Source organism: Galeopterus variegatus, unplaced genomic scaffold (assembly GCF_000696425.1).
Source record: "Galeopterus variegatus unplaced genomic scaffold, G_variegatus-3.0.2 Scaffold527, whole genome shotgun sequence".
Lineage (NCBI taxonomy): Eukaryota > Metazoa > Chordata > Mammalia > Dermoptera > Cynocephalidae > Galeopterus > Galeopterus variegatus.
The window spans coordinates 367,785-389,567 of NW_007726638.1; the positions used below are offsets into that span (position 1 = coordinate 367,785).

At 56.4% G+C, this 21,783-nt stretch overlaps 1 protein-coding gene across 2 annotated transcripts; it reads left to right on the forward strand.

Annotated features, from left to right (window-relative positions):
* The first annotated feature begins 1,275 nt into the window (after nt 1-1,275).
* MFNG (MFNG O-fucosylpeptide 3-beta-N-acetylglucosaminyltransferase) lies at nt 1,276-18,876 on the forward strand. Of its 2 annotated transcripts, XM_008569769.1 has the most exons (8): nt 1,276-1,726; nt 7,134-7,182; nt 7,599-7,701; nt 8,174-8,327; nt 11,633-11,718; nt 13,627-13,792; nt 15,715-15,800; nt 18,143-18,876. In XM_008569769.1, the coding sequence occupies exons 1-8, from the start codon at nt 1,472-1,474 to the stop codon at nt 18,207-18,209; spliced, it is 966 nt and encodes a 321-aa protein (XP_008567991.1). In that variant the 5' UTR covers nt 1,276-1,471; the 3' UTR covers nt 18,210-18,876. The 2 variants fall into 2 exon arrangements, with proteins under 2 accessions (XP_008567991.1, XP_008567992.1); XM_008569770.1 differs by lacking the exon at nt 15,715-15,800 and having other exon boundaries at nt 1,368-1,726.
* The last annotated feature ends 2,907 nt before the right edge of the window (nt 18,877-21,783 follow it).

Genomic DNA, 21,783 nt, shown 5'->3' on the forward strand with positions numbered 1-21,783 from the left:
ATAAAGTGGGCAGGGAAGGCTTTGGGATAAGGTGACATTTGTGTAAAGACCCTCAGGAAGTGAGGGAGTGAGACATGCAGATCGCTAGGGAAGGAGTGCCCGGGCAGAACAGCAGGTGGGGAGGTCTTGAGGTAGGCGTGTGCCTGGACAGGCCAGGAGCCCAGCGGGTCCAGAGTGGAGGGAGCAAGGGGAGAGTAGTAGGAGACGGAGTGGGAGGAACGGGGGGCCAGCTCCCACCGGGCCTTGTAGGCTGGTGCATGTTCTTTGGCTTTTGTTCTGAAAGAGATGGGAGCCAGTGCAGGGTTTGAGCAGAGGAGGGAGGAGATGTGAGTGACCTTGTGCAAAACAGGATGGAGGAGGTGGCTGGAGAAGGCCCTCTGTACACTGGGCTGGCTGAGAGAAAGTCAGCTAAAGAGACTGGCAAGTGAGATGGGGCACGGAATGGGCCACAGCCAGATAGATACCCTCAGGGGGCCTCCTGTGGACCAGATGAGGACCAGATCCCTGGATTTCTCCAGGCTCTGGGGCTGAGTTTCTGGATCTTGGTTGATCGTTTCTGTGCCTCTGTGCCTTACGTCCTCAGGTATAAATGGAATGACAGTCCCAGAGCCCCTGTGAAGACCAAACGAACTGAGCAAACCACTGTGGGAGTCCTGGGGTTGGGAGGGGCTACCAGGGACGGCTTCCTAGAGGAGGGAACCATTGAGCTGAGCCTTCAAGTCAATACAGAATTCAGCCTGGAGGAGAAAACATGGGTGAGGATGGGGAGAAGGGGAGAGTATCCAGGAGGAGAACCAGTGTGAGCGAAAGCCGGGAGGCTGGACACACCAGGACACTGCAAAATAATGGGTGTTGAAAGAGCCAGGCTGGGCCGGCCGGTGGCTCACTTGGGAGAGCGTGGTGCTGATAACACCAAGGCCACGGGTTCGGATCCCATACAGGGATGGCCGCTTAGCTCACTTGGGCGAGCGTGGTGCTGACAACACCAAGTCAAGGGTTAAGATCCCCTTACCGGTCATCTTTAAAAAAAAAAAAGAGCCAGGCTGACAGGTCTCTGGGGAGTGGGAAGGCTGGAGAGCCCCTCCCTTCCATCAGGCATGGAGGGTTGTTGCCTCCACCCCCACGGCAGCAGCTGGCAGAGCCCAGCTGCCCCTCCAGCCCGTGCCTCCTTTCCAGCCAGCTCCGGGGCACCCTGTGTCTGGCCCCGCCCCTCAGACTGAGGCGGGGGCGGGGCCCGGCAGCCCCAGAGCCGGCCGCGGGGAGGGCAGCGAGAGCAGGTGGAGGGCTGGCGGCGGGCTGCCATGGCTCAGCCTCCGCGTGCAGAGCCCCAGCTCCCATCTCTCCCCTCCCTGCCTATCCCTGATGCCTGCCAGACTTTCGCCTCAGCCGGGACTCCCGCCTGACCACCGTGCCCTCCCCCTCCGGGTCCGGTGGGGATTTGGGGGCTGAGCTGTCTGGGGTCCCAGAGCCGATGCAGTACCGGTTCCTTCGGGGCCTGGCCGGCGCCCTCCTTGCCCTCCTGTGCATGGGGCTCCTGTCGCTACGGTACCACTCGAGTCTGTCCCCCCAGGGGGTGCGGGAGACCCCTGAGCTGAGCCCGCCAAGTCTGGGGTCCCGTGAGCTGCAGCTGCATGATGTCTTCATTGCAGTCAAGACCACCCGGGCCTTCCACCACTCGCGCCTGGAGCTGCTGCTCGACACGTGGGTCTCCAGGACCAGGGAACAGGTGACAAGTGGGCGACACTGACTCTGGGAGTGACCCCCGGCCCGAGGGGCTTATGCAGGCTGGGGTCCCTGGCTGCCTCAAGGGAGAAGCCGCCCACCACCTGCCTGCTCTGCAAACATCTTTCCATTCCTCCTTCCTCCCGGGCCTCAGGGGCTGTCTCCAGGAGCTTCTCTGGGCCACAGCTCCACCTCTTCTGGGGGCCAGGCTGGGCCCCTGCCCTAGCTCCTGGGTGCCTTCTGGGGTCCCTCTATTCCCTGGCCACTCCAGTGGGGGCTTCACTCCTGCCCACCCGGCCCAGCCTGGCATGGGGGGCATTGGTGGGTGCTGGGCAGCTGGGCTGGAGTCCTCTTCTGAGTGGCCCAGACCCCGACCTGCATCCAGGCCTGACTCTGAGGGAGGAGGGTGGGGGGACTGGGCAGCTGAGGCAGGAGAACGTCCAGGTGGCGCCTGTCTAGGGGGAGGCAGCAGAGGCGTGGGCAGCCCCTGCCCCCCAGGTCTCTGCTGCTGAGGATGAGCCCTGAGCCATGGGGCCCGGCATCTCACCTCCTGTGCTGGTTTCCTGTTGCGCTGCCTCCAAGGGAGGAAGCTGAGGCAGTGGTGGGCAAGAAGCTGGGGGAGGCCTGCCTGGCGTGTGGGACTGTGTGCGTGCGCGGGCGCGTGCATGTGTGTGCATGTGCTCACACACATGGAGCCCAAGTGTGAGTGTTAGACATGCTATGACAAAGGGCGTGTGGGTGACACAGGTGCCTGGCTTATGTCTTTTAGGGGAGGCAGCATAGACACGCTGTGTCCCTTCCAGCCCTGCCTTCCCAGCACCCAGTGACCCCCTCAAGCAAACCCAGTGATTTGGGGGTTTTGGGGACCATCTCTGGGGGAGGTGGAGGGCGGATTCACACACACGCACATGTGCGTACACACCCTGTCTCCACTTTGGTGGCTGGCTCAGTGGGAGGAAGTGACTGAGCCTTTAGAGGCGTTGAGGGCTCCTGGGAGACCAAAGAGAGGGGGAGGTGATTCCTGGAAGAGGCCAAGGCCCCTGGGGGGCACCCTGCCCTGATTTCCTGGCACCAAAACCCTTGCACCTGAGATCAACCCTTTCCCAGCTGTGCCCCCAGCAGCCCAGCTCTTCCCTGGGCCCCCACACAGCTTCTCATCCTAGAGAGATCCTGGTTTTGTCTGCGGAAGCCACCAAGGCTGGTCCTCCCTGCAGACCTTCCTGTTTACAGCTCTGTGTCTGTGTGTACCCGGGAGTGTGGCCTCACGTGGTCTGAGGACCTTTCCTGTCTTGATCACCATAATGGTGCCCTTGCTCCGGATGAGGAAACTGAGGCCAGAGAGGGGGCCACGCTCACCAGGGTCACCCAGAAGGCCTGAGGGGGCAGAGGCCAGAGGGACCCAGACTCCACCTTCCAGCTGGGTGCCTCTCTCTCAGCTGAGGCCTGGGAGCCCAGAGCTGCCTGAGTCACTGGGCTACAGGAGAGGGTCCTGGGGCCTTCACCTGGGAGGCTGTGTACCTTCCAGCTGGGTGCCTCTCTCTCAGCTGAGGCCTGGGAGCCTAGAGCTGCCTGAGTCACTGGGCTACAGGAGAGGGTCCTGGGGCCTTCACCTGGGAGGCTGTGCCTGGCAGTCGCCAGGGTTGGGGGTGGGAATGCCTGCCAGCGGCTTACCTCTGAGGGACTGCATATTGCATGTGTCCATTCACTTAACTTCACAGCAACCCGAGTAAGGAAACTGAGTGGATATGTAGAGGTAGGAGATGAATTCACTCAGTTGGACCCTAGAGCAAGGGCAGAATCTAGAAATCTTGTCCTTTAAGTTGAAAGGAGAAAAGATGCTCAGATGGAGGAAGGGCTGGGGGGACAGGGAGACCCAGTCTCGCCATCCCATCATCTCTCACCCTTTGGCTCATTTCTTTCTGTTACCTTGGTCAAGGCCCTCCCCCTTTTGGCCCTCAGTTTCCCCATCTGCACAGGACAGGAGTGTCTGGAATGGGCCTGAGCTGGTTAACTCCAGTGCTGGGCTTCTGTCTCGGCTTGTTAAGGCTAGTTAAGGGCGGTCGGGTGGCAGGTGGGCTTTTGTGGCCCGGGCTGAAGGGCTGGGGCTCATGTGCCGGCCTTTGTCCCCCGGAGGGGGTGGGCAGGGGGAGGAGTGTTTTATGCTTGCAGGGATTCTTTCTCTTCCCTACAGTCCCCTCATGGGCGGGGAGCAGAGGGGCTGTGGAGGGGAGGTGGCAGCAGCCCCACATCTCCCCTTCTCTGCAGCAGATGGTCCCCAGCCACCCCCTCCCCTGCCCAGCAGACTGCTTGTCCCTTTGTTTTCCTGACGCCTGTGAAGTTTTAACCATTGTCAGGGTCCCCTCCTTAAACAAATTAAATGCAGCCCTCGGCTCAGAGGAAACTTCCCATCGCTCTGTGCCAACCTCAGGATTCCCAGGGACTGAAACCACCTGCCCCGGTTCTGGCCTCCCCCCGCTCCCCGCTGCTTTATTTGGGCTTACTAGTTCTTCATCAGCAAACATTCCCTAGCCCATTTGGCCCATGCTACAAACTCAAGAGAGCTCAATTATCTGGTGGCTGTTTGGTGGCACAAGTTTGCCAGAGAGTAGGGCAAGAAAAGCCTGACTTCTTTTACAGTATCCTTCGAGGCTGTGTTGGGAACAGACTTGGTGGGGGCAGGACCAGGCAGGGAGGCCAGGGAAGAGGCGATTGTAGCAAGGCAGACAGGAGGTGACCATGGTGGCTGGACCAGGGGTGGCTGTGGAGGCTGGAGGGTTGAGGCCGAATCTCGGATAATCTGAAGGCAGGGAGGACAGAATTTGCTGACAGACTGGATTTGAGGCGGGAGAGAAAGGGAGAAGGCGGGGGTGACTCCAGGGTCCCAGCAAGTGGGAAGGCAGAGCTGGGAGGGAGGAACAGTTCTTGGGGGAGTGGGGGGCTCAGTCTTGGTGCATTAAGCCCCTTGGGGGAGATGTCATGGCTGCAGGGATTTGAGAGCTTGGAGCTCGGGGGAGAGGCCGGGGATGGAGGTGTGAACGTGAAAGTCTCCAGCTTTCTGGTGATGGCATCACTGAGGGACGGGGCGAGATGGAGAAGAGGACCAGGGCTGGGCTTGGGCCTCCAACATTCACCCCATGAAATTCCAGGGGCCCCCAGTGTTAGCTAAATCTGATGGTGGGAGACAGACCCTAGGGAGAGAGGCTCAGAAGGTGGGCCCTGTCCAGGCCTCCCTGAGGAGAGCCACGTGTCAGGACAAGGAAATGAACTGGACCAGTCCTGGGCCTCCAGGATGCCATTGTCTGGGGGGAGAGACCAAGAGAAAAATTTCCATTACCAAAGGGATTGCTGTTACCATAAGGAGGAACGGGGTGAGGAACACTTAGGAGGGGTCCCTAAAATAGCTGGCAGGGTGTCGGGGAGGCTTCCTGGAGGAGGCCATGTCTGCGCTGGGGGTTAGAGGCTGGGACAGGGCAGAGCTGTGCAAAGGCTCAAGGGCGTGTGAGTGTGTGCAGCACATTGGGGAACCGAAAGAAATTCGGGCTAAGAGAGTCCCCGGGGGTGGGGCAGGAAGTCATGAGATAAGGCTGCCACATTTAGGAGGCTGGCCTTTATCCCAAGAATAGTAAGGAGCCACAGACTGTGTTAGTGGGAGGGTGGTAGCGCTGGGTATGGGTGCTATCTGATTCTGGTGCTGACAGGAAAACAGAACTGAGCGAATGCGGCAGTCTTGCAATAACCCACTGTGAGCTGGCAGGGGCTCAGGAGCAGGCCTGTGGCTGTGGGCCTTTGGAGACAGGCTTGATTCCCTCTTGCTCCTTTCTGTGCCCAACCCTGGCTTCTGGCCTCCGGGGCTCCCATGCCTCAGTTTCCCCTGGAGTACAAGATGCCGTATGACTGTCAACCCTTCCTTGTTCTTTTACACATGATCTTTTTTTTTTTAAAGATGACCGGTAAGGGGATCTCAACCCTTGACTTGGTGTTGTCAGCACCACGCTCAGCCAGTGAGCGAACCGGCCATCCCTATATGGGATCCAAACCTGTGGCCTTGGTGTTATCAGCACTGCACTTTCCCGAGTGAGCCATGGTCTGGCCCCTTTTTATACATGATCTTATTTCACTCTCACAGCCACTACTCTCCCCCACTTTACAGATGGGTAAACTGAGGCTTAAGGCAGGGCCTGTTCTGATCTGAAGGACTAATTCCTGGAAAGGAGGGAGAGGTACACGGGTGAGCAGAGAGGGGCATTGCAGCTGGAGGCCCCGAGCTTGGTGGGAGGACAGGGCTAGGCTAGGTGTGGCCTGAGTGGGATGAGGGAGTTGAGGGGCTTTAAACAAGGTGGGACACTTTCTCCTTGGTCCTCACTTTGAAGGGGTTCAAAATTGTCCCAGTTCTTGGCAGGACATCTCACAGGACAGAGAAGCCCTCACTGGCCCTCAGGGTGCTTGGTGGACTAGACGACCTGCTTGGGCAGAAGAGAAGCTCTGCACATGCTGGGCTGGGCATGGAATGGGTGCTGGACATGCCCCTGGATGGGCATGTCTCTGTCTTGCCCACCTCCTGCTCTGGAGGCCTTGTCTCTGCCTCTCATAAGTTTGTGCTTGGTTTATTTAGGGGCTGCGTGGCTTCCACCTGCCCTGGAGGTGGCGAGAAGAGGTCCAAGGCTCATGGGTTGGAATCCCAGCTTGGCACTTGCCAACCTCGGTCCATCGCTTGGCCTCAGTTTTGTCATCTGTGAAGGGGACAGATCACCACACCTGCCTCATGAGATTTAGAGAGGGTCATGGGGGAGCTCCTGGTGGCATGCATGTCCGATCTGGGAGAGCCGGATTGGGCTCTGATGCAGACTTTCGGAGATGCTTACGGGCCTCAGCACTTGTACAGTGGGTTTGCGTGACTGCGAGAGTGTGACCGTCTCCCTAAGTGGTGTGTCCCAGGGTGTGGGTGTGTGGGTCTTTTCACAGAGTCTGTCTCCTGACAAAAGGTCTAGGGTTGTGTATATGTGACTGAGAAGTGAGTGAGTGACTGTGGCTTGAGCGAGTGTGTGTCTGTGTGTGTGATAGAAGAGGGTGTGATTCCACCGAGGGGGCGTGACTATGGCTGGGTCCCTGTGGGTGCTGCTCTGTAAGGGGATGGGTGTGTGTGAGACTGTGGGCTTGTGCACACCCTGAAGTTGTGTGTCTGCAAAAACTGGTGGTGCAAGGGTGTGTGTGTGTGTGTGTGTGTTGTATATTGTCCTAAAGGAGCATGTGACCGTGAGAGGGGTAAGTGTCTGTCACTGGAGGAGGACAGAGCTTGCTCTGTGTGTCCACTTGGATGGGTGGTTATCTGGGGCTCAGCTGGGGTGTGCTGCAGACTGGCCTGGGGCTACCGTTGGCTGACCTGAGTCCTGACCCCTCTTTCTTCTTTCTAGACATTCATCTTCACCGACAGACCAGATGAAGGCCTCCAGGAGAGACTGGGTAACTCTGCCTGGTCTGGGTGGGGGATGTTGGCTGTTGCCAGAGAAAGCTGGGGTGGCTGTACCCTGGCCTGGGGGATCGCAGGAAACAGGGCTGTCTATCTTTGCCATGTGGGGATTTCCCTTTGCCTAGGAGGGGAGCAGGCTTCCTCCCTGGAAATGAGTGTGGGTGTGGGTATGGGCAGGAGCTGTGCTGGACAAGGCCCTGGACACCTGGGTCCCAGCCCAGCCAACTGTCCTCTAGCTCTGTGGTCCTGGGCAGGTCAGCTCTCCCTGGGCCTCAGTTTTGCTGTGTGTGACACAGGAGTGGTGGGCCGCTCCAGGCTCTCTGAGGCCAGCCTTGCTCTGTGTGCTCACAATGTTCAGGGCTGTGGGGGGAGCTGGGCAGGCTCCCCTGACTCCTCCTCGCTTCTCCAGGGTCCCACCTTGTGGTCACCAACTGCTCCGCGGAGCACAGCCACCCAGCTCTGTCCTGCAAGACGGCTGCTGAGTTTGATGCCTTCTTGGCCAGTGGGCTTAGGTGAGTGTTTCTGGGTCTCTGGGGGTAGAAGTGGCCTTTGCCTCAGGCTACCTCAGTGCTGTGTCAGAAAACAGTGACATGCTCTGGACACAATGAATATAACCCCTGGGTCTCCTGGGGTCTGACTCCAGCCACCACCTACCTAGCAGGTTGCGTGCACTGGACTGGGCAGCCCGGCTGAGTGCAAATTCTGCCATTCACTGACCGTGAGACCTTGAGTGAGCATCTTAACCTCTTGGAGTCCTGGTCTTCATTTGCTGAGTGGGTACACCTTCCTCACAAGCTTACACCACAGGCTGCCTGGCATAAAACAGGTGCCTTAATGTCAGCCACCCCCACCCCTGCCCTGAAGCTGCGTGTTGACTGGCTGTGAAGGCGCGGGGCCAGCCTGGCCGGCTGGTAGCCTGGGCTGGCTTCGACCCCGGATCCCCCTACCCCAAGACTAGTTCACTGTCTCCCTCCATCCCTACAGGTGGTTCTGCCACGTGGACGACGACAACTATATGAACCCGAGGGCACTGCTGCAGCTGCTGAGAACCTTCCCGCCGGCCCAGGATGTCTATGTGGGGAGGCCCAGCCTGAACCGGCCCATCCACGCCTCTGAGCCGCAGCCCCGCAATCGCACGGTCGGCGTCCCCCTCCTTTTTGTCCCAGGGTTGGGGGTGTGGTGGAGGGGGGGGTTGGTTGTAGGTTTCAGATCTGGCCCACCTCTGCAGGTTTGGGCGGGTAGCTTCGCCTCTTTGAGCCTCAGTTTCCCTCTCTGTGAAATGGGGAGGTTGAGATAATGCAGGTGAGACATGGAGATGGGCACATAGCAAGGCCTCAGTCACCCAGGAGCTTTGTCCTGGTCACACAGTGAGTTCAGGTACTAGAATACTGCTGGGCCAGGTGATAAATTACTGCTGCTCGGAGCCCCAGAACACTCTCCTCCCTTGGGTAGACCCCTCCCTCCAGACTTCTTCACTGACCAGAAACTGAAGAGTGGACACTTGGCACAACTGGGGTCCCCAGTACCAGCTTCAACTCCAGACCTGCATGGACACAGATGAGGGTGGCCAGGTCTAGAAAACAAATAAACAAGAAAAGCAGGATACCCAGTTAAATTTGACTTTCAGATAAACAATGAAGAATTTTTTAGTATAAGTATGTCTCAAATGTTACATGATTCTCCTCTTGTCCCCAGGACCCACTGGGCTTCAGGTGTTGGAGTGGCCCCAGGGAAAAGCAGGTCAGGAGGTCCCCTCTCTAGAGGCAGGGCCTGGTGCAGGAGCTGGGCACTCTGTGGGGCTTGCTGTCCTTTCCCATGTCACCATCTGCTTCATTAGGGAGAACAAGAATGGAAGATACAAAGTCTTAATTATCAGCAGCTAATCAGCCTCTGAGCCCTAATTAAATCCTCCCGAGCCCCGTGTGTGTGTGCGTGTGCACGCGCGCATTTCCAGGTGAGCCAAGGGGCCCCCTAGGCACCCACACCACTTTGTCCCTACCCACTCACCTCTGCTTAATCAGTTTGCCTTTAGGGTTGAGAACTCCACTCTGGAGACTGACTCCTGGGTTCCCACGCCAGACCTGCCACCTCCTGGCCTTGTGACCTTGATTGAAGTCACCTAACCTCTGTGCCTCCATTTTCTCATCTGTGAAATGGGTGAAAACAGCCCCTTCTCACAGGGTGGTTATGACCTTAGAAGAAAGAATGAAATGAGGTCAGCTATCTGAGACCTTGGAAGGAGGCCTGGGATGTAATAGACATTCCTAAGTGTTAGTGATCAGTGCCTGACTCAGCATCTGACTCAGCTCAGCCTTCGCTTCTGAGCTGTGTCTTTGTCGGGCAGGTTCAGCACCTGACTGTGCACACCAGGCCCTGTTCCCCTCCTTGTTACACACCCCAAAGTGGGACCCCAGGACTCTGCCCTGGAATGTGGCAGAGCCCCAAAGTGTCCAGGCCTGTTCAGACCCTGGGGTCCCCCAGGGTGGGACGGCAAGGGGGGCAGGAGCTCCGGCTTGGGGTCAGTCCCAGCTCTGGGGCCTCAGGCAAGTGACCTCACTTCTTTGTGCCTTGGGCACATCTTCTGGCACAGTAAGTGCTCAGGGCTAGGTAGTTGCATTGCTACTGCTGTTGTTGTTACTATAATTATCCAGGAGCAGAAGCCACACACTCATTAATTCGTTAAATAAGCACTTAGCACCTCCTGTATGTCATTTCCTTGAGAGCATGTTCACTCTGCCTTGCTGAGCCCTGACCTTTCTCTAAAAGGGCAGCGTTTCTAGAGGTCGGCTAATAGAAGTGGTCAGGAGGAGGACTCCTCTGGGCTAGGAGAACCATCAGATTTCAGAACTAGAGCAGATAGTGTGCCCACAGGTGACAAATCTGAGGCCCAGAGAGGGGAAGTGACTTTCTCAACGTCACACAGTGCAGTGGAGGAGGTGGGCCCTCAGAGCCAGGTTTCCTAACTCCCCACCCAGAGCTCTTCTCACAGATGCATCACTGGAGATAACCCAATGCAACTCACAGGTGACAAATCTGAGGCCCAGAGAGGGGAAGTGACTTTCTCAATGTCACACAGTGCAGTGGAGGAGGTGGGCCCTCAGAGCCAGGCTTCCTAACTCCCCACCCAGAGCTCTTCTCACAGATGCATCACTGGAGATAACCCAATGCAACATGCATCAATTGAGCACCAGCTGGGTACTTGGGAGAAGGTAACCTTAGGGAACTTGTTAGACCAAGAGATGGTACAGCTGAAAGGGTATAGTGGTTCCCAAACGTCTTAGAGAAGTTCATGGGTGAATTTATGGGTCCTCATAGAGGAGGGGAAGAGACCATGGGCTGTGAGGATGTCAGGCAGGGGCAGAAAGTGGTTTAACCCCCAAAGGGAAGTTGTTGTTCCTGTGAGTGAGATGTCCAGGGGTTTGCTGGCCTCGGATTCACAGGCCTGTCTGTCCTCTCTTTACTCCATGAGAGGCCTCACTCTCTCTCTCTCTCTTTTTTTCTTTTTCTTTAAAGATGACCGGTAAGGGGATCCTAACCCTTGACTTGGTGTTGTCAGCACCACGCTCTGGTTCACAGGCCTGTCTGTCCTCTCTTTACTCCATGAGAGGCCTCTCTCTCTCTCTCTCTCTCTTTTTTTCTTTTTTTTTAAAGATGACCGGTAAGGGGATCCTAACCCTTGACTTGGTGTTGTCAGCACCACGCTCTCCCAAGTGAGCTAACCGGCCATCCCTATATAGGGATCTGAACCCGTGGCCTTGGTGTCACCAGCACCACACTCTCCCAAGTGAGCCATAGGCCAGCCCCTCATTCTCTTTTTTTGCAGAAAGCTTTCTTGGTCCCAGGAGTTGAGAGTGGGGAAGCCAGTGGAGATGGCTGGGTGTATGTGGCATCAGGACTGTAGCTCCCCAGTCTCATGACCCAGTAGAGAGCGTCTCTTCCTCACAGTCAGTAGATAATGCTCAGGGAAGGACTTAGATTGGTTGGCCTAAGTCATGTGCCTGTTGCTGAACCAATCACTGAGTCAAGGGATGTGGTCTTGTGATTGATCATTCCCAAGGCACCTGCCCACCTCTGTGGCCTAGGGGAGCAGGTGCTGTGTCTGGCAGTCCCTCCTAAGCCACATGGAGTGAGGTAGAGACATTTCTCAGGGGTAGGGGGTAAGGTGTGCTGGGTGGACAAAATGACACACACCCCCTTTAGCCAGAATCCAGTTGGATTTGGGTCTGATTGGTGACTTCATCACTCATGATTAGCTATGTGACTTTGGGCCTCAGTTTCTTTATCTATAAAATGAGCATACTAATGCCATTCTATACCAAGACTCTAGTGAGATGTGACATAAAGAGCTTTTGAGCCATGCTGGTTGGGGGTGACAGGTGGCTTGGCTGTCCCCCATCCACCACCCCAAGGCTCACCCAGCACCTTGGCCTTCTTCTCTCCCAGAGGCTGGTACAGTTTTGGTTTGCCACCGGGGGCGCTGGCTTCTGCATCAACCGCAAACTGGCTTTGAAGATGGCCCCATGGGCCAGGTAAGCAGAGACCCAGGGGCTGGCAGGAGGGCAGGGAGGGGGCGGCTACCATTGTGCATGAGGGGCCTTTGCAGCAGGAAGGGCTTGAGAATGAGCTCAGGAGAAACTGCCCCTCCTTTATTCTGTGTCACAGTGGCACAGTTAGTGGTGTGCAAGCCACCTGCCACCTGCCCTCAGGGATGCAGGGTTTAGTGCATCCTATCATACACGGCAAGCTGCGTCAGCTCCGGGAGCCTCAGTCCCCCGTCTGTAAATGGATCTGCTAATACAATGACCAGTGGTATGTTGAGAGGGTTAAGTGAGGAAGTGTTAGGGCTGGCACCTGGTAGGAGCCAGGGAAACATTAGGTCCTATTTGCAACCCTCTTCTGACTGGTCAATGCCACAGGGGAGGGGAAGGCCAAGTATAGGGCTCTGAGAGGTGGAAGAAGGGCCTTCTGGTTGGGGACAGGAGGAAAGGCTCCCTGGAAGAGGCATTGGAGCTGGGACAGCCCTAGAGGACCCCAGATGAGGGGGATCCTAAGGGTAGTAGAAGCCCTCAGTATGGGGGTGGGGGTGCCCTGGTATTCTAGAAGTGGCAAAGGCCTAGCCTCTTGAGGTCTTCCTGGGCAGGCTGTTATGATCATTAACAGCAACATCAGAGGCCACTTCCTTGTATTGAGGGTCAACTCTGAGCCAGGCCTGTGCTTCACCAAGAGGATCATGATACGTGGGGGAGAAGATGGTATTAGCCTTGTTTCTACAGCTGAGGAAACTGAGGCCCTGAGAGGTTAAGCAAGTCCAAGGTCACCCAAGTTCAAGGACAGCCAGCTGCTGGGTTTGGGTCCAAGGCTCATGTGCTTCGCCACTACACCAGCTTGCCCTGCCTTGCCCTGGATGCGAGGTGTCCTGGTGGGGGGGATTCATGCTGGAGCAGGAGTAGGCATGTTGTCCTAGGGCGTGTCCTAGGACATGCACGGCAGGCATGTGCACATGACCAGGCCATCCCTGTGCCTGGGGTGCCCCCAGCCAGGCTTCTGCCCACCTCTATATTACCTTTGTGTGGAATAGACTAAGCCCCCCGCCTACCCCTGCAGGTGCAGCTCACGGACACACAGCTTAGGGAGGGGAAGAGACTGCACCCATTCGCCATGGCTGTGTCCTGGGAAGGGGCGTTAACAGGGTGTGTGCGTCAGGTGATATCCCTGTCTGGAACACTTCTCCCCTCCCTCAACACCGGCTGACTCCAGCTCATCCATAAGACTCCATTTAAAACCAGCCACCTCCTCTGGGAAGCCCACCTCTCTCTCCCTGTGCCCCCCAGGCTGCGAGCTTCGCTCTGTCTTAGCACCGATCTTGCTCTGAACGACCTGCTCGCCCTTCTGTCTGCCCCCAGGAGGGGCTTTGCTGCCGAGGCCACCTCCTCTGGGAAGCCCACCTCTCTCTCCCTGTGCCCCCCAGGCTGCGAGCTTCGCTCTGTCTTAGCACCGGTCTTGCTCTGAACGACCTGCTCGCCCTTCTGTCTGCCCCCAGGAGGGGCTTTGCTGCCGAGGGCAGGCAGCACTTCTTTCTCTCCTCTGTATCCTCAGCCCTAGCAAGGCATCTGGTGCCAGGTGGATTCTGAAGCTCGACAATGAATAAAAAGAAAGGAAGAGAAGGAAAGGATACATTTATAAAGGGCTTCACCTCGCTATTCCTGCACTTAGTCCTCATGACAGCTCTATGAAGGCAGGCCCTTTATCATCCCATTTCACAGCAGAGGAGACTGAGGCTCCCCAAGGTTTGGACTTGCTTGAGACCATACAACATGCAGAGGCAGAAGCTAGAGCCGAGCTCTGCTCTGCCGGGTGGACCCGGCGGAGGTAGAAGCTGGGGAACTCTAGGTGTAGAGGGCCTGAGCCAGTGGCTACAGTCCAGCTCTGTCCCTCAGCGGCTCCCGCTTCGTGGAGACATCTGCTCTCATCCGGCTCCCCGATGACTGCACTGTGGGCTACATCATTGAGTGCAAGCTGGGCGGACACCTGCAGCCCAGCCCCCTCTTCCACTCCCACCTGGAGACCCTGCAACTGCTGGGGGCTGCCCAGCTCCTGCAACAGGTGAGCTGGCCTTGCGGCAGGTGGCAATGGGGGAGGAGGGTGGGAGAAGGACAGGTCCCCCTAAAGGAACACAGGGTGTCCTTTACCCACTCCCTCCTTGTATTTGAAATTAACCCGGAACTCTAGATTATGAGGCCTGGCTATACCCCATTGATGGGGAAATTGAAGCCCAGTATGGCAAAGGGCCCCCTAAGGACACACAGTGACTCGGCTCTTTTCACCTCCAACCCTCAAAGCTTAGCAGTTGGGATGCTGAAGTTCTTTGGTCCTCAAGTGCACAGATGAGATGAAGCTGTCTTCAGATTACTATCACCCTGCTCCCCACCCCCTGCCTCCTGTCCCCCTCTCTGCTCTTCAATCTCCCACCCTCCCCACATCCCTCCTAAGGGGCCAGGCCAGCTCTTTCTTTTATTTTTTTCAGGCCAGCCATTTCTTTTATTTTTATTTTTATTTTTTTTCAGGCCAGCCCTTTCTGACTTTTCTCCTTCATCAAAACTTTCCTGTCCACTGGTCACTGCTTTTTCTTCCTACCCTGAGGTCACTGGGAAGGCACAGGTCTTTACGGGGACACTCAGCCATCATGTTAGGCTGGGGGAGGAACGGGGCCCCGTCCTACCACCTGGCAGGTAATGACTCTGCTCACAGGTCAAACTGGCTCTGCCCTGCAGATGCCACCCCCCCAACTCTGTAGATGGTCCTGGCTGGGAGGGCCACCCCCAACCAGGCTGGGATCTTCCACCTGCCAGTCTTAGTCAGACTCTTTTGGGTACAAGTGACAGAACCTCAATGTGGACTGGCTAAACACAAAAGGAAAAGTATTGGCTTGCTCACATAGCTGAGAAGCCGAGGGCCTGGCTTGCTAGGTCTGGCTGGGTCTAGGTGTTCAGACAGTGTCCTGGGACACTGTCTCCACTCTCGCCTGCTGTCCCTCGCGTTGGGCTCATCCTCAGGCAGGCTCAACCCTCATGCTGTTAGATGGCAGCCCCTGGTTTCCACCCCATCACTGGAAGAGAGCACCCCCTTCCTCCAGATCCCAGAGCTGGCCTTCATTGATCTGATGGCCTGGCTTGGGTCACATAATCTCTCTCCTCCCAGCTCCTGAATTAGTGTTGATTGGCCAGGCCTGGAACTGGGGTGTGGGGTCAGTTTCATTAAGACTGCGGGGCCTGAAGCCAAGGAAGAGGGGCAGATTTTGGGCAGCATAAAACAGGGCACCCTAAAGGTTAGGGTTTCCTGAGCACCCACCATGCCACACACCATGCCGGGGGCCTTACCTTCTTTAACTCTCTGGTTCCTCAAAATATTCACATGAGGTCAGTGCTAACATTATTCCCACTCTACAGATGCAGAAACTGAGGCCCAGACAACTGAACTAACCATGGCACACAGCTAGTATAGGGAAGAGGGGGATTTGAGCCCTTGCTAGATGGCCCCTGAGCCCACGGTCTTTAATCACTGTGCTCAACTACCTCTTAGCTGAAATCATCCATGTCCTTATTTCATGGTGGAGCAGTGGTTCTAGGTGGGAGGGGATTTGCCAAATAAGTCTCAGAAAACCTCAGTTCTGGTCTAGACATGCAACTTACTGGAAAGGTGCCTTCCCTGTGGAGGCTCAGTTTCCAGATCTGTAGGATAGGGGTGTTGTCCCAGCCTCTCAGGTAAGCTGAACTCTTGAGGGGACAAATGCGTTTATGGGCATAAAAGTGCTCTGCAAGCTGCAAAGTACCTTTGCGGAGTGGGATGGGTTGCTTAGTGAAGCGCCCATTGCCAATGGCAGGATTTCAGGAGCAGAGACAGGCTTTCTGCACCTCTCGAAATGACTTCTGTGCCTTCTCTGCTTCTGCCAAAATGCTGCCCCCTCGTGGGGATCCCCAGTGGGACGCCCCCAACACTTCCTCTCTTCTCTGCTTCTCCCTGCCCAGGTCACCCTCAGCTACGGTGTCTTTGAGGGGAAACTCAACGTCATTAAGCTACAGGGCCCCTTCTCCCCTGAGGAGGACCCCTCCAGGTGGGTCTGTCGGCTGAAACTGTAGGATGGGAGGGGTGGGGGCTGAGTCCAGGCATCGAAAGATGGGGGAGCCGGAAGGGAAAGTGGCAGCACAGGCCCAGAGGGTTGACAGCTGTGGAGGGAGTGGATTTCAGTCCCCTCTGCCACTGGCTTGCTGTGTGATCTTGGACAAGTGTCTAGCCCTCTCTGGGCTTCAGTCTCCCCATTTGTAACACACAGAGGCTGGACATTGTGGATCTGAAGGGCTCCCCCAGCCCTGATCTTCTGGGATTCTTCAGGAGCCCCTGGAAGACTGAAATGTCTTCACTGAGCGAAGGGGATGCTCTATGGTGGAACTTCACACGCTGGCAGGGAATTTTTTATTTTATTTTTTAAAGCTCTTTGTTTCTTTGATACTCTTAACTGGTTCTTCTAGGTGGACAGAGGGTTGGAATGGCACCTTCCAGTTCTGCCCCAAACAGGCCTTAGGGAGACTGGGGCTGCCTAATTCAGCCGCCATTGGCATGGAGCAGACTTAGAGCAGAGCCTGTGGCATCAGCTTCCTTTCTGCACAGCCCTGCCAGCTGAGGGTGCCTTGTGCCTCTGGCTGGGGGGGTGGTGGTGCAGGGTAGAGAGAAGTGGGGGAGGCACATGGACCCTGGGCCAACAGTTCAGTCCCAGAGCTGATGCTTGATCTCCTCCCAGTATCTCTGCCAGGCGACAGGCTGGCTTCTGCTTGCACGCCTGCAGCCACGGGGAGCTCCTTCCTCCTGTGGCAATCTGTTCTGTCTCTGGGCAGCCTGACTGTCCCCCAACCCCTCTACTCCATTCCTGCCCCTTGTCAGTGACATGCGGAGATCCTGGGAACTGGGGAAGGAGGCCTGATCCTGCCTTCAGGGGAATGAACAGGGACTCAGGGACAATGGGTGGGGAAGGGAATGGGGTGAGCTCTCGTCCAGAGGGAGTCCTGGGGGATGAGGGTCCGGGGCATGGTTTGTACTGGAGATGGAGGGGAAGTATAGGAGTGTAGGTCACCATTACGGGAGAGTGTTTGCTGGGGATAGGGGCCTGGGGGATGAGGGTCCGGGGCATGGTTTGTACTGGAGATGGAGGGGAAGTATAGGAGTGTAGGTCACCATTACGGGAGAGTGTTTGCTGGGGATAGGGGCTGGCCAGGGAAGGCCTCTCTGAGGAGGTGACATGTAGGACACATGTAGGACCTGAGGGGCTGGCAGTTGGGGGATGAGGGTCCGGGGCACGGTTTGTACTGGAGATGGAGGGGAAGTATAAGAGTGTAGGTCACCATTACGGGAGAGTGTTTGCTGGGGATAGGGGCTGGGCAGGGAAGGCCTCTCTGAGGAGGTGACATGTAGGACACATGTAGGACCTGAGGGGCTGGCAGGAGGTAACTAGGAGAGGAGGGGGATGGCAGAGTGCTCCAGGGGGAGGGGACAGCATATGCAAAGGCCTGGCGGTGGGAGACAGGTGTTGACCTGTTCAAGGAAGTAAAGGAAGCCAGTGTAAGCAGAGTGTGGAGAAGAGGAGAGAGTGGGTCCCATTCAGCTGGGGAGGAGGCACAGGACCTCCCTGAGGCCTCGGCAGGTTCTGTCTGGACTTTGGACTTACCTGAAGTTTGGGAGCCCTGGGGGACCTGGGCTCCTAGCCCTGAGGTTCTGCGGGGCTGCCTGCCCTGGGGCAGAGAGCTCACCGCTATTCTGAGGGCCCTGGGGCCAGGGCTGTGTTGAATAAGTTGGACCTCACAAGGAGCCAGAGTTTGGCTCAACATAGGAACAAAAATTCAAAATTCTAAGATGAAAGGAGCTGCCTTCTAACAGGATGAGCTCCCCACCAGTGGAGAGGCGTAAACTATACCTATCCTGCCAAGAAATTTAAGAATCAAGGTTAAATTTCCTCTAAGCTTGAAGATTCTAGAATTCATAGATTCCTGCCTAATGGGGTTGGAGCCACGTGGAGACTTAAACACATGTGGTCAGATGATCTGGTCCCAGTTGAAGTCTCTTTATGCCTTCTCTGGCTTTTGAAATTTCTCTAAACCAGTGGTTCTCAACCAGGGCTGATTTTGCCCCCCAGGGGACATTTGGCAACATCTGCAGGCATTTTTGATTGTTATGACTTGGGGGCATGCTACTGGCATCTAGTCTGTAGGGCCAGGGATCTGCTAAACATCCTACAATGCACAGGGCAGTTCTGACAACAAAGAATTATCTGGCACCAAATATTAATAGTGCTGAGGTGGAGAAAGTCTCTTCCAAACCACCTCTGTGGCATGTGCCCCCTAGGAGCCCGTGGGGCAAGGGTAGGAGTGGGGGTGACCATCTCATCCATTTCTGGTCTCTCTGCAGGTTTCGCTCCCTTCATTGTCTCCTCTACCCAGAAACGCCCTGGTGTCCACAGCTGGTTGCCCGATGAGTCCTGAACTGCAGGGGCTGAGGCTTCTGGCTGTCCCTCACCTCCCAAGGCAGCACTAGGGCCCTGGCAAGTGCCCTGTGGTAGGCAGTCCCTGGCAGGGCCTCTGGGTGGTGGGCAAGACCAGGATCTGGATGGTAGCTGGCTTTGAAGGCATCCAAGGACCCTGGGAGGTGAACTGAACAGCCCAGGGACCAAGTGCACCAGGAAATGGCCAGAGAGGCTGGATCTCCAATCACTCAAGGGACCCGGGCGGACTAATGGCAAAGTCTGTGACAGATCCTGTTGTTGCTGACGTCTCCAGGAGCAGGAGGTCGTTGCTCCCCAGCCCTCATTAACAGGGTCAGATTTCGTTCGGAGCCTCAGCATGCCCAGACGCAGTGAAGGATCATAATGGGTCCCAGCCAGTCATGGCGACCCTTTCACTTACTTTCTCGGCCTCCCTTGCTGTTAGGGGCCACCGTGTGACCCAGCTCTGGCCAGAGGGAACTAAGCAAAACTAACAGAGAAGTTTCTGGGGATGGTTTTGCAGTCCCATACCCCATCTTCCTGCTCTGAATGTGGGTGTGATGGCTGGGTCTGGGGCAAGGAAATGCCAAGACAATCACCCACAGCTATCCCCTCCAGCATCTGGTTCTGTAAGAAAATTAAACCCTTATTTGTTTATGTCTCTCTTGGTCCAGTTTTCTGTTACATGCAGCCAAACTGTTCCTGACTGGGGCAGGGTGTTGGGTCTGCCTGTCACAGTGGTGATGGTGGTCACTTATGGTGGTATGGTATAATGTTTGTAAAGGGCATGGCAGAAAGAACCTGGCACAGAGAGAGGAAGGGCTCAGTGAGGTGACTGTTATTAGTGTGTGCATGTGTCATGTTGTGTGAGGGTGTGCATAGGTGTGTGTGTGTGTGTGTGGCATGTACCCTTCTATGCCTCTGTGCATAAGGATGAACGTGTGGTGCACATGTGTATTTGTGGCCACATCACACGTGTTTGTACATGACGTATACACATGTGAGTGTGTGTGCGCTGTGAGGCGCTGGCATGCTGGGATTGGTTCCTCCTTTTCTCTGTCCTCAAGGCCTGGGTTAGGGGAGGTCAGAGAATCAGGGAAGGCAGAATGGAGAGCAGGAGCTGAGGGGTTCAGCCTCAAGGGACCAAGGGGCAATGAGAAAGCCAAGGCTGAATAAATGCAAGTGCCTCAGAACTTCAGGCCCTAAAACTGGTGGATGAATGAATGAAAGTGATCACGGGGAACTTCAGGCATGGTAGCTCTGGGTGGGGCAGAGCTAGGAAAGAAAGGTCTCTTCACCCCACCAGGCGTCAAGCCCAGTAATGCTGGGAGTTGGGGTCACAGTGGGGCTCTGGGATGGGGGAGGAGAGGAGAGATTCTGAGGGCTGCAGGGGCTCGACCCAGGCAGCCAGGCCTGGGGGGTCCTTTGGAACACGTCCTCCACTCTTGAAGAACCACAAGCCTTGTTCTGCCACATCTGGGTCTGAGATGTCTGGAACCACTGAGCACCTGGACCTGAGCTCCTTGTCTTCCAAGGAGGAGCCTGAGTCCCAGAGAGGGACTGCCCTATGCGTGTGGTCACAAAGCACATCAGGTTTTGGGCCTGGCTGCTCAAGCTCTTCCAAAGCCTCCTTTCTGTCTGGGCTGACCTAATGCTGGGTTCGTGGGATGTGAGCTGTGCGAGGGCGACTCCTAGCCCTGCAGCCTGGTGGGGGATGGAATGGAGCCATCCGTGGTGGCTGTCCTCCCTGCCCAGCACGCACGCATGGGGAAGGCCTGCTTTTAGAAGCAGCAGCACATTTTCGATTTTCGGGTTGTTCCCAGCTCCTGAGGGTCGGGTGGAGGGAGCAGGACTCGGGCCATCTGCTGCCTCCATTGTCCCAGAATAGCTGGGGGTAGGGAGGGGAAGCAGAGTCAGCAAGGACCAGAATTGGGATGGAGGAGAGAGGGAGTCTGGGTTTAACCCTTTGTGTGTCTGTCTGGGAAGTTATGAAGCTGCCTGTGCCCTGTGCTGAGGCGACGCACCCGGGCCCCAGGGGCAGGGGCTGGGAGGTGGGGGGCAAGGGTGGACCACCCTGTCTTGGCCTTGCTGTGCCCTTGGGCACCTAGCTGCCCTTCAGCCTCCTCATCTGTAGCTTGGGGCTGGTGAGCTCTGCCTGCCCATCTTAAGGTGATTGTGGGTGGGATAAGTTGAGGGCTATGGGTGGCCCCTGATCCTTGGGCTGGACAGCTGAAGGTGGGCCCTGTGATAAGGGGAGCAGAGAGTGACTGAAGAGTGGGAGCCCTGGCCTGAGGCAGACATTAGAAAGAGCCTGGAGCTATTCTACAGGGGCCTGTGATCCCTCCAACCAGTCCCCACCCAGCAAGGAGTGGGCAGGGGGCCCAAGGTAAGCCTCCTCTCTTCCCAGCAGCGCTCTGACTGATGCACCTGCACCTTCCACAAGCTAGGCCTCCTGTCGTCCGTGAACAAGAGGAACACCACACGGGGAGGCTGGTGACCTAGTGTCTCAACTTGACCCCGCTGTTGACATACGTGCCAATAACAACATAAGCACATCGTCCAGTGCATGCTGGTGTCAGGCACTCTTCTAAGCACTTTATATAAATGAGCTCATTTCATCCTCACCTATTTGAAGTAGGTACTATTATTACCCCTGTTTTACAGATTAGGAAACTGAGGCACAGAGGAGGAGAAGGCCCTTGGTGCAGGTCACAGGGCTTCTAAGTGCCAGAACCAAGGTTTATGGCAGCCTGGCTTTCCAGTGGTCATTCCAGTGTGGGGTGACTTTGGCAGGAGCTTCACCAGGTGTAGACTCCATCTGCCTGCCCACCTCTGGCTCCATGTTCTTGGGCAGGTGACTTCACCATTCACTGGCCTCGTGTGTAAAATGACACTGTTTAGGAAGCTCCCAATGTGGGGTAGTTGCTCAATAAATAGCAGCTTCCTTCCCTCCCTGAGCTCATGTTTTCAGCTGTTAGAAGGGGTGGCAGGGGTACTGGACCGGCCATCACCTCCACTCCCCCACTCTGGTCTGTGATCAGAGCAGTCCCCTCACTGCTCCCTGCAGGCCCCCTCCCTGTTGCTTGCTGGCTCCAGGCACGATGGCCTCCTTGCTTCCCCCCGGCAGGTGCCAAGTTCTGTCTGCACCAGCTCTTTGTGCTCCCTGGAGCCCACACCCTCTCCCTCCAGTCCCTGCTTGACTGGCTTGCTCTTATGAAGCTCCACTGTCCCCTCCTTGGGAGGCCCTCCCTGGCCACCCAGCACATGGTAGCCCCCGCCGCTGTCAGGCATCCCACTCTGCGGCGACTCTCCGCACACCCCCCATTCTTGCAGCCAGGTCTCTTGCTGGTGTGTCCGCTCACTCGGGTGTTTGCTTGCTGTCTCCCCCACTGGGCTGTTGGCTCCACGACCCCAGCGGTCGTGTTGGTCTGTTCATGGCAGCTCCTGACCTGGCATAGCAGATGCTCAACAGATATTTGGGGGATGAGTAGAAAAATGAGTCTGCTCTGACTGTCAATGTTTTTAAGATTCTTTTTTTTTTTTTTTTTTTTTTTTTTTTTTTTTTTTT

Bases quoted from the DNA above. Each gene is read 5' to 3' on its own strand.
- MFNG (XM_008569769.1), top strand. From the start codon at position 1,472: ATGCAGTACCGGTTCCTTCGGGGCCTGGCCGGCGCCCTCCTTGCCCTC. The intron at 7,183-7,598 runs GTAACTCTGCCT...TCGCTTCTCCAG, and splicing joins AGGCCTCCAGGAGAGACTGG to GGTCCCACCTTGTGGTCACC. The intron at 11,719-13,626 runs GTAAGCAGAGAC...TCTGTCCCTCAG, and splicing joins AAGATGGCCCCATGGGCCAG to CGGCTCCCGCTTCGTGGAGA.